This window comes from Aspergillus stella-maris (genome assembly GCF_047715825.1).
Source record: "Aspergillus stella-maris strain CBS 113639 unplaced genomic scaffold BDV14scaffold_16, whole genome shotgun sequence".
NCBI classification, from domain to species: domain Eukaryota; kingdom Fungi; phylum Ascomycota; class Eurotiomycetes; order Eurotiales; family Aspergillaceae; genus Aspergillus; species Aspergillus stella-maris.
In genome coordinates, this window is record NW_027396810.1 from 202,510 (window position 1) to 214,922 (window position 12,413).

The following is a 12,413-nucleotide window of genomic DNA, read 5'->3' on the forward strand; positions in this document are numbered from 1 at the left end:
TTGATAAGGTTGAGTCACCGACAACAGGCACGGGCGGCGATGAGCGATTGCTGGCGAGGTGTGACGAGATAACATACACTGAATTTTCAATCCAGCCAGATCTCAGGCAAACATTTCCAGATCAAACTTTAGAGGCTGAAGTTTGCAGCGGAGTGGGCGTGTCCGACCCTCTCGGAGCCCTGGACTCGGCTTCCGACTGCAGCCTCAATCTCAACATTTCGGTGAAAGCCTGACTTTGAAAAAAAGAAACTTCTGTCAGGTTTCGTATGGAAACAGTGTGCAATACAAGTGCAGTACTAGTGTAATCCTTTGCAGATTGAGTGTCTTATCTTTTTGTTAGACACCCCCACTCGGTGCCCTAGCGCTATCACTATCTCAGCCAATCTCTTTGCTCACTCTCCTCCACGTCCCTACTTGGTTTTTCTCTCTTCGAAACGGTTCTCTCCTCGTGGCTTCGTTGCACGGATCAACCGATTTCATGCTGAGAACTCTCTCCCTCCTCGGTTCGCCGATCGTCAGCCCTGTGTTTCGCACATCATGCTTCTTCATCCTTGGTTCTGACATTAAGCTCAGGAACAGCTCTTGGAACAAATTCTTCCACGTCTTGTACATTTCAACAATGTAAATGGCACCACATTATTCGCCCAACAGATAACAGAAATTAACCCGCAGCGCTCAAAATTGGCCAGGGCCCGCTAGTCCTAGACTCCCCCTTTAGGACTATTGACCGATAGACCATGGAACCACACAGGACTCAGGTCCATATCTATCGCGCGCAGGCAATAAACCAGGAACCGGAATAGAAGCGGGGTTCTGAACAAAGCCAGCTAGCCTGCACTAGAAACTGGTCCTATCATGCTACATCACCGGGAAAGCCAAGCGGCTTCATGCCAGGTACAGCCGTAGTCTACTTTCTTCATCTAGAAACGTCCAATGGCAGGCCGATGCGCGATGGTCACTCGCCACGGATGTGCAGAGACATTGCCAGTTCTATCCAATGCATATCATTCTAAAGGAACTAACGGTCCATTCCCTTGCTGGGGATCCCCCTCATTGATGGATTCTGGATTCTGGATTTGCCCTCATGAGTGAGTCCGCAGTCTTCACTCTCCACGGCTCCCTCGGCTTAGAATGGGACTTGGGTCGTAGTGACTTGTGAGGTTAGGGCTAGAGCTTTCCCCGTCGATCCCTCCCCTCTCCCCAGCAAAGTGTTCCAAGGTTCTCTCGTCCGTCTTCCTTGATTCTGTCTTGTTCTAGTTCTACGTATCTGGGCTCTGCTCTGCCGTTCGTTTCTTTCTATCTTTCGCCCTCGCTCGTTCGCCCTGAGGCTGTCACTCTTTTACAATCGCCACTCTTTTGTCCCGGCAGAGTCCAACACTATTATAGTCATTCGCTTTTGATCTACTCCAAGGCACTTACAACACTACTCGACCTCCTTTATCATACGTTCTTTACTTGCAGCGCTACTCGCCTTATCATGACCAGCCCAACAAAGACCAAACCCCCCCGGTAACCCAACGCATTAATTACACGACATTGTTATAGCCCCGGACTTCCTAAATCTCTTCTCCACGTTTTCCACGCCACGGCCACCCATCACAACGACCAACACCACCATCAAAATGTCCTTCCCCCTTTTAGTCCACCTAGCCATCCTCCTAGGCGTTCTAAACACCACACAAGCAGCGGGCCTCTCAGCATGGAAATCCCGCTCCATCTACCAAACAATGACAGACCGCTTCGCACGCACAGACGGGTCAACATCGCACGCCTGCAACACAACAGCAGGCCTCTACTGCGGCGGGACATGGCGCGGCACAATCGACCAACTAGATTACATCCAGGGCATGGGGTTCGACGCCGTCATGATCAGCCCCATCATCGAGAACATCAAGGGGCGCGTCGAGTACGGCGAGGCTTACCACGGGTACTGGCCGTTAGACCTGTACTCGCTGAACAACCACTTTGGGAGTCGCCAGGATCTGCTTGATTTGAGGGACGCACTGCATGAGAGGGGGATGTACCTCATGATGGACACGGTGATTAACAATATGGCGTATATGATGAAGGACGGACAGGACGTGCCCGAGGACATCGAGTATAGTATTTTGAGTCCGTTCAACAACGCAGACTACTACCATCCCTACTGCAAGATCTCGAACTGGAACAACTTCACGGAGGCGCAGCTGTGCCAAACAGGTGACGACAAAGTCGTCCTGCCAGATCTATACACGGAGCACAAAGAAGTGCAGAATATGCTCGAGTCCTGGGCGACCGAGATGATTTCCACATACGGCGTGGACGGACTTCGAATTGACGCAGCGAAACACGTCAACCCGCAGTTCCTGCGGCAGTTCGGCGATAAAGTCGATACATTTATCACCGGTGAAGTCCTGCAGCGCGAAGTCAGCACGATCTGCAGATACCAGGATAACTACATCGAGTCAATGCCGAATTACCCGATTTACTTTTCCATGCTGGATGCGCTTACCATGGCTGATGAGGATACGACGACGACGTTCTACACGACGGTCGAGCACATGAAGACTTCTTGTAACGATGTTACTGCATTGGTGTCGTTTAGTGAGAATCATGATCAGCAGCGGATTGCGAATAAGACGGATGATATTGCGGTTTGTCACACCCTATCCATTCCCACTGCGGTTTGCTATATATAGGTATGGTCGGTTGGATGCTGATAAGGAACCCGACTAGATCGCCGAAAATATCCTGACATTCACTATGCTCTTCGACGGTATCCCTATGATCTACCAAGGCCAAGAACAACACCTCGCAGGCGCAGGAACACCGCAGAACCGCGAAGCAATCTGGTTAACAAAGTACAACACCAACGCAAGGCTCTACAAGCACCTCGCGAAGCTCAACAAAATCCGCAAACACGCCTACCGCCTCGGCGAAGATTATCTCTCTGAAATCACGGACCCGGTCTACCGCGACGACGCAACGATCGCCTTTTCAAAGGGTATTGAGGGACGGCAGGTCGTTATGGTCCTCTCCATGCAGGGCGCTGCCCAGGCAAAGTCTTATGACCTTACGCTGCCGGTTACGTATAACGCTGGCACACAGGTGACGGAGGTTCTCGAGTGCACGAACTACACGGTGAATAATGAGGGCGAGCTGATTATTAAGATGGATAAGGGGGCGTCGAGGGTATTCTATCCTACGAATTTGTTGGAGGGCAGTGGTCTTTGTGGGTTTGAGTTGGAGAATATTACCCTTACGGAGTTGAAGACGGGGGAGAAGCCAACGGGGTCGTCGGGTGCTCCTAGTACACTTGGGAGGATGAGTGATGGTGTTTTGCTGGTTGGGTTGGTGGTGTCTGCCTTTGGTTTTTTCTTCTAGAGCGATGCTTTTAGCTCTGTTGCATTCTTTTTCTACTTCTTTTCGCTTCTATTGTATATAATTCCGTTGGCCATCTGTTTGATGGACAGTGCTTCCGATACCCTGATACCCTCGGCTGATGGCCTACTACTAATTTTTCTCCTGACTCACTATCATTTCATTCCCTGTTTCTCCTGCCTCTGTGATGATTCCAAAATACCCAACGACCGTTAAATGACATCACATCGACAAGACCAAAAAAAGCCACATGGGTCTTGACTCTCAATTCCCGAATAATGATGGAAAACGGTGGGCTGAACTCCACTTTACCAATAATTCCACTTCTCTTCACAAACCTCACCAATGGCTTGAATTCTCTTACATACCGAACACCGAGGGGACAAATCACGGGTGTGCCGTGGAAGAGAAAAAGACCTGAGACCCATAAGACCCAATGTCTCAGGGCTGAAATTGAACAGCTGGACTGAGACTGACAGAAAGTGCTGACAACGGAGAGACCCGACATGAAATTTCCGCGGGCTTCGGACTAAATGGAACTGGACCCAATCGCCCAAATGATCAGTCCCACCGACCAGAAATAGAACTATCGGAGCTTAACTGTCTCAGGAAAGTGCGCTGACTAACGAATTCCCAACTGCTTGTCTGACCTGTCAGATTATCAAATTTGTACCACGCCTTTCTTGGCTGAAACAGACTGCTGGTGTCCCGGAATTCAATATGGAGACCTAGGTCCCTTGTTCCGGCGAGCTTGGCCTCATTCCATACAATTTACTGGTGTCGGACTATACGTCGCTATGGCATCATTATTCTCCTGCTGCTTTCCATTCAGATGGAGTTGGGAGTCTAAGAAGTGGAAGGCGATTGAAGGTGCGTAACAACTAATCATCCTTTCATTCAAATCGAACAAATAATCAACACCAAATAGAGGCTGCTACGGAGCTACAATCGCTCCCTTCTTGGACCGCTGAGGGTAATAACCCCCTCCTCTTCCAAGGCTTCGAATGGCACGTCCCTGCCGACGGCGAACATTGGACTCGTCTGCGTCGCGCCCTCCCAAGTCTTGTTTCTCTGGGCGTGACGCAGATATGGCTTCCGCCCGGTTGCAAAGGTATGGATCGCAATGGGAACGGGTACGATATGTATGATCTCTATGACCTCGGTGAATTCGAGCAGAAGGGCGCGAGAAGGACGAAGTTTGGGAGCAGGGAGGAATTGCAGGATCTCGTTGATGAAGCGAGAAGATTGGGTGTTGGTGTTATTTGGGATGCGGTGCTTAATCATAAGGCTGGTGCTGATCGCGTTGAGAGTTGTCGGGCTGTGAAGGTGAATCCGGAGAGTATGTACCCATTCTCTTACTATGATCTTCTCTGTTCCCACGTGTTCGCAGGGTTTCGAGTTTCACTTTCATCCCGTATTGAATGCTGATCAACATGCAGGGCGAACCGCGGAGATCTCTAACCCCACTGAGATCGACGCATGGACGGCATTCGACTTTGAGGGCAGGGGTGACCAGTATAGCGCCATGAAGTACAACAGTGCGCACTTTTCTGGCGTAGACTGGGATGATCAGTCCCGAGAGAACGCTATCTATCGCATTCTCAGCCCGCAGAGAAAAGGCTGGGCGGAGGACGTTTCTCAAGAGAAGGGCAACTATGACTATCTCATGTTCGCTGATCTGGACCTCTCGAACCCGGAAGTCCGAGATGATTTACTACACTGGGGATCGTGGATTACATCCCAGCTATCGCTATCGGGCATGCGACTTGATGCAGCCAAGCACTTTTCTTCGAAATTCCAGAAAGACTTTGTACAGCACGTGCAAAAGACAGCTAACCCCAATTTCTTCGTTATTGGCGAGTATTGGACTGGAGACATCAAGGAGTTGATGAAGTATCTAGAAGACATGCAGCATACAGTCTCGGCATACGATGTCCCTCTCATCGACAAGTTTTCAACAATCTCGAGAACACGAGGCGCAGACTTGCGCACGTTGTTCGATGGAACGCTCGTGCAGAAGAGGCCTGAACACGCGGTGGTAAGTCGGATGCGACTATCGCCCCTCTAGCAATAGGGCAAGGCTGACCACCTGAAATACAGACCATCGTCACCAATCACGACACGGTACGCCCTACATCAACCCACCATCCCCGTGGCATGTTCCTAGCTAACCCAATAACGCAATATAGCAACCAGGCCAAATGATGGATGTAAGTCACCCCAAGTACTGCAGCTGAACCAAGTCAACCAACCAACTAACCACCGCAGACCCCCATATCCCCCACCTTCAAACTCCACGCCTACACCCTGACCCTCCTCCGCAAATCCGGCCTCCCCAGCCTTTTCTACGGCGACCTGTACGGGATCCTCGCGAACGTCAAAAACCCCCTTACGCCCGCATGCAAGGGCGCACTACCGCTTCTCGCGCGCGCAAGGAAATTCTTTGCCTACGGCGAGCAGCAGGATTACTTTGATGAGCCTAACTGCGTTGGTATGTTCTCCGGTACTAAGAGTTTAAGAGGCTAGCTAGGCGTGCTTATCGCGGCATGGCCTGGGCTTATCTAGACATTCTTTGTTCGCGTTCGGATACGAGGCTAACCACGCATTACTCGACAGGATTCGTCCGATACGGGAATGCCCGTCACCGCTTGGGCCTTGCTTGTGTCCTTAGTAATGCTGGTGCTGCGGTGAAGAGAATGTATGTTGGTCCTGGGCACGGTAGGGAAGTATGGATTGATATACTGCGCTCGGGACCGACGAACCACAGGTTCACATTCCACCAAGACCAAGACCAAAATCAAGCAGCGAAGATAATCATAAACGAGCGCGGCTATGGAGAATTCCCTGTGCCCGCGATAGGCGTGAGTATTTGGGTTGAAGAGACCGCCGCGAAGAGGGAGGAGATTGGGCTTTGGGAGAGATTGTAAGTTACTAGTTACTGTTACCAGTTACCAGTTACCACCAGCTATCTAGCTAGATACATACCTTAGTTCTTGGCTTTGCGTTTTTCTTATCTTTGCTTTTTCCTTTCCCTTTGAATTTGCGTGAGGCTGTGTTGTGCTCTGCTAACTCTTGCCTTTTTTTTGTCTTGGCTGCAGTGACGAGAACATATACGAGGTTTCGTGTTGATTTTACTTGGCTAGGCCCCGATCCTTTACTTACCACTTACTTTTACTACTAGACTATAGAGTATAGACTGCGAGACTAAATAATCATAATAAGGAACATGTAACATCACAATCCAACGCTGTAATCAGCACATAATGAATCGTCGTTCATCACCACACTAGTCTTGCCTTCCTTCAAATCATCATTACAAGGAATCGCACCATCACCCCAAACAGGAAATCCGAATTTTAGCCGGGCATCCAGGAACAGCCAGCAGTGACAGCCTCGCACCATAGAACCCGACTTCCCCCCTAACGCCCGCAAGCCTCCAACAAATTAACAACCCAGACAGCAGTCAAACCGTGGCAGCCCTAGCCAGCAAATAACCGATCCCACCACCCACCAATCGGAAATCAATACAAGAGAAACCCAATCTAACCAGCTTAAAAACAGGCCCAAAAACAAGACTCAAATCGAACCCTGGCCCGTGGACCCCCTGTCTCGGCGCCACCGCCAAAAGCAGAATCTGTATTGGCTGCCTGTGTAAAGCTGTGGGCGTGGCTGTATTATACGCTATTTTACCACGGTTTGAGACTGAAATGACAGTGTGAAAGATACTAGGCGGGGATCGGCGATTCATGTCACGTATTTTTGTGCTTGGTGCCTGAGAACCGTCAGTTCCGGCGGATAGAGCCGATTTGCTTTTGCTCTTTGCAGTTGTTGCCCGTCGGCTCGGTCGGGTTCCAAACTTTTGTCTGTGGATTTGTAGGGCTGGTATGGTGGGTTTGGTTTTCCTTGCTTTACAAGTCACAATTGTATCTACCGAGGTTGAAGATTATGGACTTGCAGGTTGCAGAGATTTCATGTTGGAGAGAACCTGAAGGGAAATGAGATCGACGTGATGGACCGGGGTGGTCATTGGTGCCCTGGATCTGCAACGCTTAGATAGCGAAAATATATATTTTTGCCGCTTCGGCAAATCGAGACAAGACAAGACCCTGCTTCCCGTCGAATAGGCAAGCTTACCGTATAAATCATAACCACTTTAGCACGCCATAAAATCCAAATTGGTGAAACAAAGTGAAAATAATTAAGAAATAGCATTAATTATTCAATACCCTCGTCTATCGATATCGCATTACCCATCCCCTCCTCGTATCACACCATGCAAATGAAAACCACAACCATGGAAAAAACCACATTAACGGGGATAAGCAGTCTCGCGGAAATCAAACCCAATTAATCCATAGAGAACTAGTCCCACATTCGCGACCGAAAGCGCATTTCCTGAGACCTGACAATGGACTGAAGCTGTTCAGCTTAGAGGTTGAACAAGAGCGCACCACCAAGCAGACCCGCAACAACACCAACAGGGACACCAATGGCACCGGCAGCATCAACGTCAGGTGTATCGCTGACACTAGCGTCAGAAGGCGACGTAGACGGCGACGCAGCAGAAGAGGACTCAGTCGACGACGCTGAAGTGGTAGACGTAGTAGTTAGCGTGGTGGAGGAAGGAGAAGAAGAAGAATCAGAAGAAGAAGAGGTGGAAGAAGATTCGGTCTCTGTGCTTGTGGCTTCAGGGGTGGTAGATGTACCAGTTGTAGTGCTGGTGGAGGAAGTGCTGGTGGAGGAAGTGCTGGTGGATGTGGAAGTAGCGGAGGATGAAGACGAGGAAGAGGAGTCGTCGTCGGAGTCGGAAACAGTCACGTTCCACTGCTGCGACTGAGCGAGGATGCCGGTGTTCTGGGGGTCGTTGGAGAGGAGGTTGATTTGGTAGCCGGGGCCGTCGGCGAGGCCGTCGATGCCGTCGACGGTGTAGGAGCCGTCGGAGGTGTCGACGTCCGAGGCGATGGTCTTGTCGACGGGGGGGTAGACGGCGTTGTTGACGAGGTGCAGGTCGAAGGAGGACGCGTCGCCCCTGGGACTGTTAGTTTGTTATGTTGACGAGGTGCTGAGTGCAATGACATACTGGACGGAAGTCCACTTCACGTCGAAGGAGTTGGAGGGGTCAACCTCGACATTCTTCTTGGGCTCGGTGACTTGGATGGCTGCGTACGTTAGTATCAGCGTTCTAAATTTGCAAGGGCAAGGTAGCATACCTCCGACAGAGACTGCAAGAGGCAGGACAGAGGTAACGAGAGTGAAACGCATGTTGGCGAGTATGATGAGTATAACGAGTGACTGGTGTATACAAAGTACTGACAAGGCGAGAGAATCAAAGTCGATGGACAAGAGCAGAGAAGAGGTCCCTTGACGGTTATAAACCAAAACCAGACGGCCCAATCCCAATCAAATCCTGATGTGCCATGTACTATAACGTCAAATGCCCTGCCCTATCTTTAGATCTACTGAACTACTGTTCAAGCCATCCATGAACAACCGACAGAGACATGTGGATAGTGGATAACAACCAGAGTCTCATCTCCAGCAATGAGACATGTCTAGGGTAGCGGTACCTGGTAATCTTTGCCGGGATACAGGGTTGTTATGGAGTAATTTTCAAAGCTTGATAAGAACCATGCTAGTTCCAGGTCTCACTCCAGAAACGGTCCACTGTGACTGGATCCGTGGAAAAATGGAAATGTGACAGGATTGGCAGGGTGCCAGGGTGCCAGCCAGTCTAAGCCGACTATGCCGAGACCGCCTCAGACATCCTGGGGCTGTTCAACACGAGGAGTCAGGTTGCTCAACAGGTAACGGGAGCAGCCCACATTCAGCCCACTTTAAAATGGTAGCGAGTAGCGACTCTAGCGAGAAGTGTTGACTCCAAGTGGCGAGTCTTGGTAGCGAGCGCACAGGGTCTCACTCTCAGCCGTAGTTGGGTTCGCAATATGACTGCATCCATGGCAAATTATGGCGCGACGTGAGAATACGAGGTAGTGTGGCATGGGGGATTTAGCCATAGTGATTAGTTGGCTGGCTATTTTGATTCGAACTGCTTGACTGAGGTTTTCTTTGTTCGTTGTCATTGCTTGGAGCTTGGACTTGGAGTACTCGATGACATTGTAGTCTACTCAGCCTCACATAATCGTTGTCTCCGTCGGCAATTTATTACCCTGCAGCTACTTTTGGAGTAACTGAGTTAAACCAAGCGATTGGAATAGTACAGAGTAAGCTCTTACGGTTATCGCTTGTTATCTCCCAGTATACACCAACAGCCACCGATCTTATCGCGGTAGCAGGAGTGGTTATAGAGGCCAACATATCCGATAAGCGACTGCAAACCAACTGCAATGGTGATGGAAAAAGTTGATTTAAATACCGTTTGGAGTGGAGATAAATCTCAGTTTCTGTGTTCCTGTTGATGCTTGAATGCTAATGACGTTAAACCTGGCTCGAAACTTGTCTATAAACCGTCCCGTGGTGTCGCATTTCGGAGCCTGGGTTCATTTGAGACTATATGAGATGCAATAGCTGTATTTTGTGTCCGAAAAGACATACCACGTTTGTGACTAGCCGCAATTGTGGCTCGTCATTATCATCTAGCCACGATCCCGGCATCAACGGGACCGGCTTCTCGGCCCATTCGAAGAAAACACCAGCGTCTTCTACAAGATATGGCTCCCACAAATCCCGATCCCAAATCATTTTCCAATCCTGGGGAGAAGATCCAGATTCAAGGCGCGTCAAGCGTGGCTCCCCGCCGCCATAGGATAGCTTTTTCCAGCACGGCGCCCGCGGTCCCCAACCTTCACTGAGCCTTTTCCGCTCCCACCACCCATACGATACCAAGTCCAGGCCGCCACCCTGCACATCCTCGAGCCAGTATATCAATAAATTGTTCAAGCGCTGTCGGCCTGTCCCATCTTCGGTTCGAGGTAGGCTCTTCCCAGTCAGGGTCCGCCAAATCGGCAAACAACGGCGTCATCAGGTCCCAGGCATCGTTCCCTGGCTGGGCAACATCTTTGGCGCGACATCCCTTGAAAATCCAACGAGCTAGTCTTCTCCATTGTTCAAACACTGCATCCAACTGCGGATCTCTAAGATCGGCTCTTTTTGGTTCCGTCGGCGCATGGTCGAAGTAGGCCTGGGTAAAGTAATGTAGTAAGGCACTTTCATTTCGGGAGAGCTAACATGCAAAATCCTTGGAGTCTTTTAGCTCTCGCTCAAGGATATCCAGTAGAACTTCAGGGTTAACTAAAAGCCAGTTAATTAATTGAAACTGGTATTCCAGTGGAGCAAGACGGAACTGCGAAGTCACCAAGTCAAACAATCCGGGGATCCTCCACACAAAGAAAGACAGACGATGTGTCCAGAAGGTAAAGGATAACGCTGGGCGAAAGAGAACCGACACCTCGTCAGAGAGGTCATTTGGGGAGTCCACGAGCCGGTAGGCGCTGAGGACTGTACTAGCAGACTCGCTCCTAACGTTGAGAAAGACACAAAGGTAGTCAATCGGGGTGAGCCCAGCAATGTCGGTTTTGTGCAGGGTGAGGCCTGAGCGGATGATGTACGAGATCGTTTCAAGGTGGCCGTTCATTACACCGTACTATCTCATCTAAATCGCGTAAGCATTGCCAGCTTTGGAGTACTCACATGCAGCAGAGTCCGACCTCCAGGATCGCGATCATACAAGGAGGCTTTGCGCTCGTTGAACAGTGCAGTGGTAGCTGAGAGGTCGCCGGCAACAGAGTGTGGAAGCTGTCAGAGCCTTCGGGCCTCACTGTCCATTGTTGAAGGGTGTACCTCCACCCATTGCAGGCTCGTCTCGCACATATATCCCAGACGGATCGAGCCAGCCATGCTGGGGTTTGGTTTCGCACAGAGCGGACTTTACGGGTTAGTCGAGGCTTAACAATGTCGTTGAAAACATCTACCTTCCTCGGACGAGGTGTTTGAAAAAGACCTGGAGGCGTAGCTTCCAAAGATGGATTATCTCCAGGGAAGGGCCTGGCGACCCTGGAATGCCCCCTTTGTTGCTTTTTGTGTATCGACCAAAGTACTAGAGGCGGTAGCTGGTGGTACAGGGGTACAGATCTGCGCAAACTGTCCCTGTGCAGTGACCCCGGATATGATCTGGCCCATGATCAAAGCCGGCTGCTGTCTCGCCAGGGCTCTGCCATCATTAGCGAGCTCAACACGCACCATAGGACTATGAAGGCCCGTACATCACGTAAGTATGCTACGCGATACCGAGCAGATGCATTGTATCTTGAATCCCACCCTCCAGGCGATGGCCCACTTCCTTTCCAAGAACAGCCTTAAACCTCGCTCTGTTCCTGGTGAGCCTTGTTTTATCTCCGACGCCTTAACTTAATTTCTTCACCAGCGTATCGAGCCTATCTTTTGCTCTCTTGCAGTGCTGTATGCTGAGTTAAATACTGCTGCTAATTTTGAGCTGTGGATCGTGATTTAGCTCTGTCTCTGACTCGCTGAGCACCGAGTGCACGAGGGCCAGACTGTCGAGAAGGGAGTTAATGTACTAAGGCACTTCATGGACCTCATTCCATAGACGCTTGAGGGCTATGATGCCCTTGCCTGCTTTAACTGTGGCGTCGGCGAGGGTTATCGCGCCGCTGACGATGCCTATCGCCACTGCCATTGGCGGCTAATAGCAAGTGGAGATATAAGAGGGTTCTCCTTGAGATCTGAGCAATGGTTTCAGCCCCCGCGGCTCTTCGTAGCTTTCGAGATCTCAATAGATTCCTTTGATGTGTTGGTCTGAACTGGATGATTTCCCCGCCTTCCTGCCGGGCATGCGACATGCATATGCAGGTTGGCAATGGCAGCCTCGCGCCGCGCGACCCTCAAAACTCAGCCTCAGACGGCACAACGAGGGGAACAAACAAGGACTGTTCATTGACACTAACTAGGCCCTATCATCCACAAAGCCAAGCCGGCATTCACTGACCACCAGGACCTTTGCCCTCACTTTGTATCTTTCCGGTCAAACCTGATATCCTCCATAATCGGGTCACTGTTTCCAACGGAGTTGCGAGAAA

General features: G+C 50.4%; 4 protein-coding genes across 4 annotated transcripts; 2 read left to right on the top strand and 2 right to left on the bottom strand.

Moving 5' to 3' along the window:
• The first annotated feature begins 1,049 nt into the window (after positions 1 to 1,049).
• On the top strand, positions 1,050 to 3,501 carry BDV14DRAFT_33736 (alpha-amylase). Its single transcript, XM_073776577.1, has 2 exons — positions 1,050 to 2,633; positions 2,716 to 3,501. Exons 1-2 carry the CDS (start codon positions 1,623 to 1,625, stop codon positions 3,361 to 3,363), a joined length of 1,659 nt encoding a protein of 552 aa, XP_073629914.1. The 5' UTR covers positions 1,050 to 1,622; the 3' UTR covers positions 3,364 to 3,501.
• A 656-nt stretch (positions 3,502 to 4,157) lies between these two features.
• Positions 4,158 to 6,287, top strand: BDV14DRAFT_198417 (alpha-amylase; the record flags this gene model as incomplete). The annotated part of the gene is made up of 8 exons (XM_073772944.1): positions 4,158 to 4,230; positions 4,289 to 4,699; positions 4,800 to 5,398; positions 5,461 to 5,484; positions 5,550 to 5,570; positions 5,629 to 5,851; positions 5,977 to 6,058; positions 6,128 to 6,287. 8 exons carry the CDS (start codon positions 4,158 to 4,160, stop codon positions 6,285 to 6,287), a joined length of 1,593 nt encoding a protein of 530 aa, XP_073629915.1.
• A 1,501-nt stretch (positions 6,288 to 7,788) lies between these two features.
• On the bottom strand, positions 7,789 to 8,622 carry BDV14DRAFT_198418 (GPI anchored serine-threonine rich family protein; the record flags this gene model as incomplete). Its single annotated transcript, XM_073772945.1, has 3 exons — positions 7,789 to 8,389; positions 8,441 to 8,519; positions 8,571 to 8,622. 3 exons carry the CDS (start codon positions 8,620 to 8,622, stop codon positions 7,789 to 7,791), a joined length of 732 nt encoding a protein of 243 aa, XP_073629916.1.
• A 1,817-nt stretch (positions 8,623 to 10,439) lies between these two features.
• Positions 10,440 to 11,144, bottom strand: BDV14DRAFT_33825 (uncharacterized protein). Its single transcript, XM_073776578.1, has one exon. It carries the CDS (start codon positions 10,949 to 10,951, stop codon positions 10,541 to 10,543), a length of 411 nt encoding a protein of 136 aa, XP_073629917.1. The 5' UTR covers positions 10,952 to 11,144; the 3' UTR covers positions 10,440 to 10,540.
• Positions 11,145 to 12,413: the final 1,269 nt, after the last annotated feature.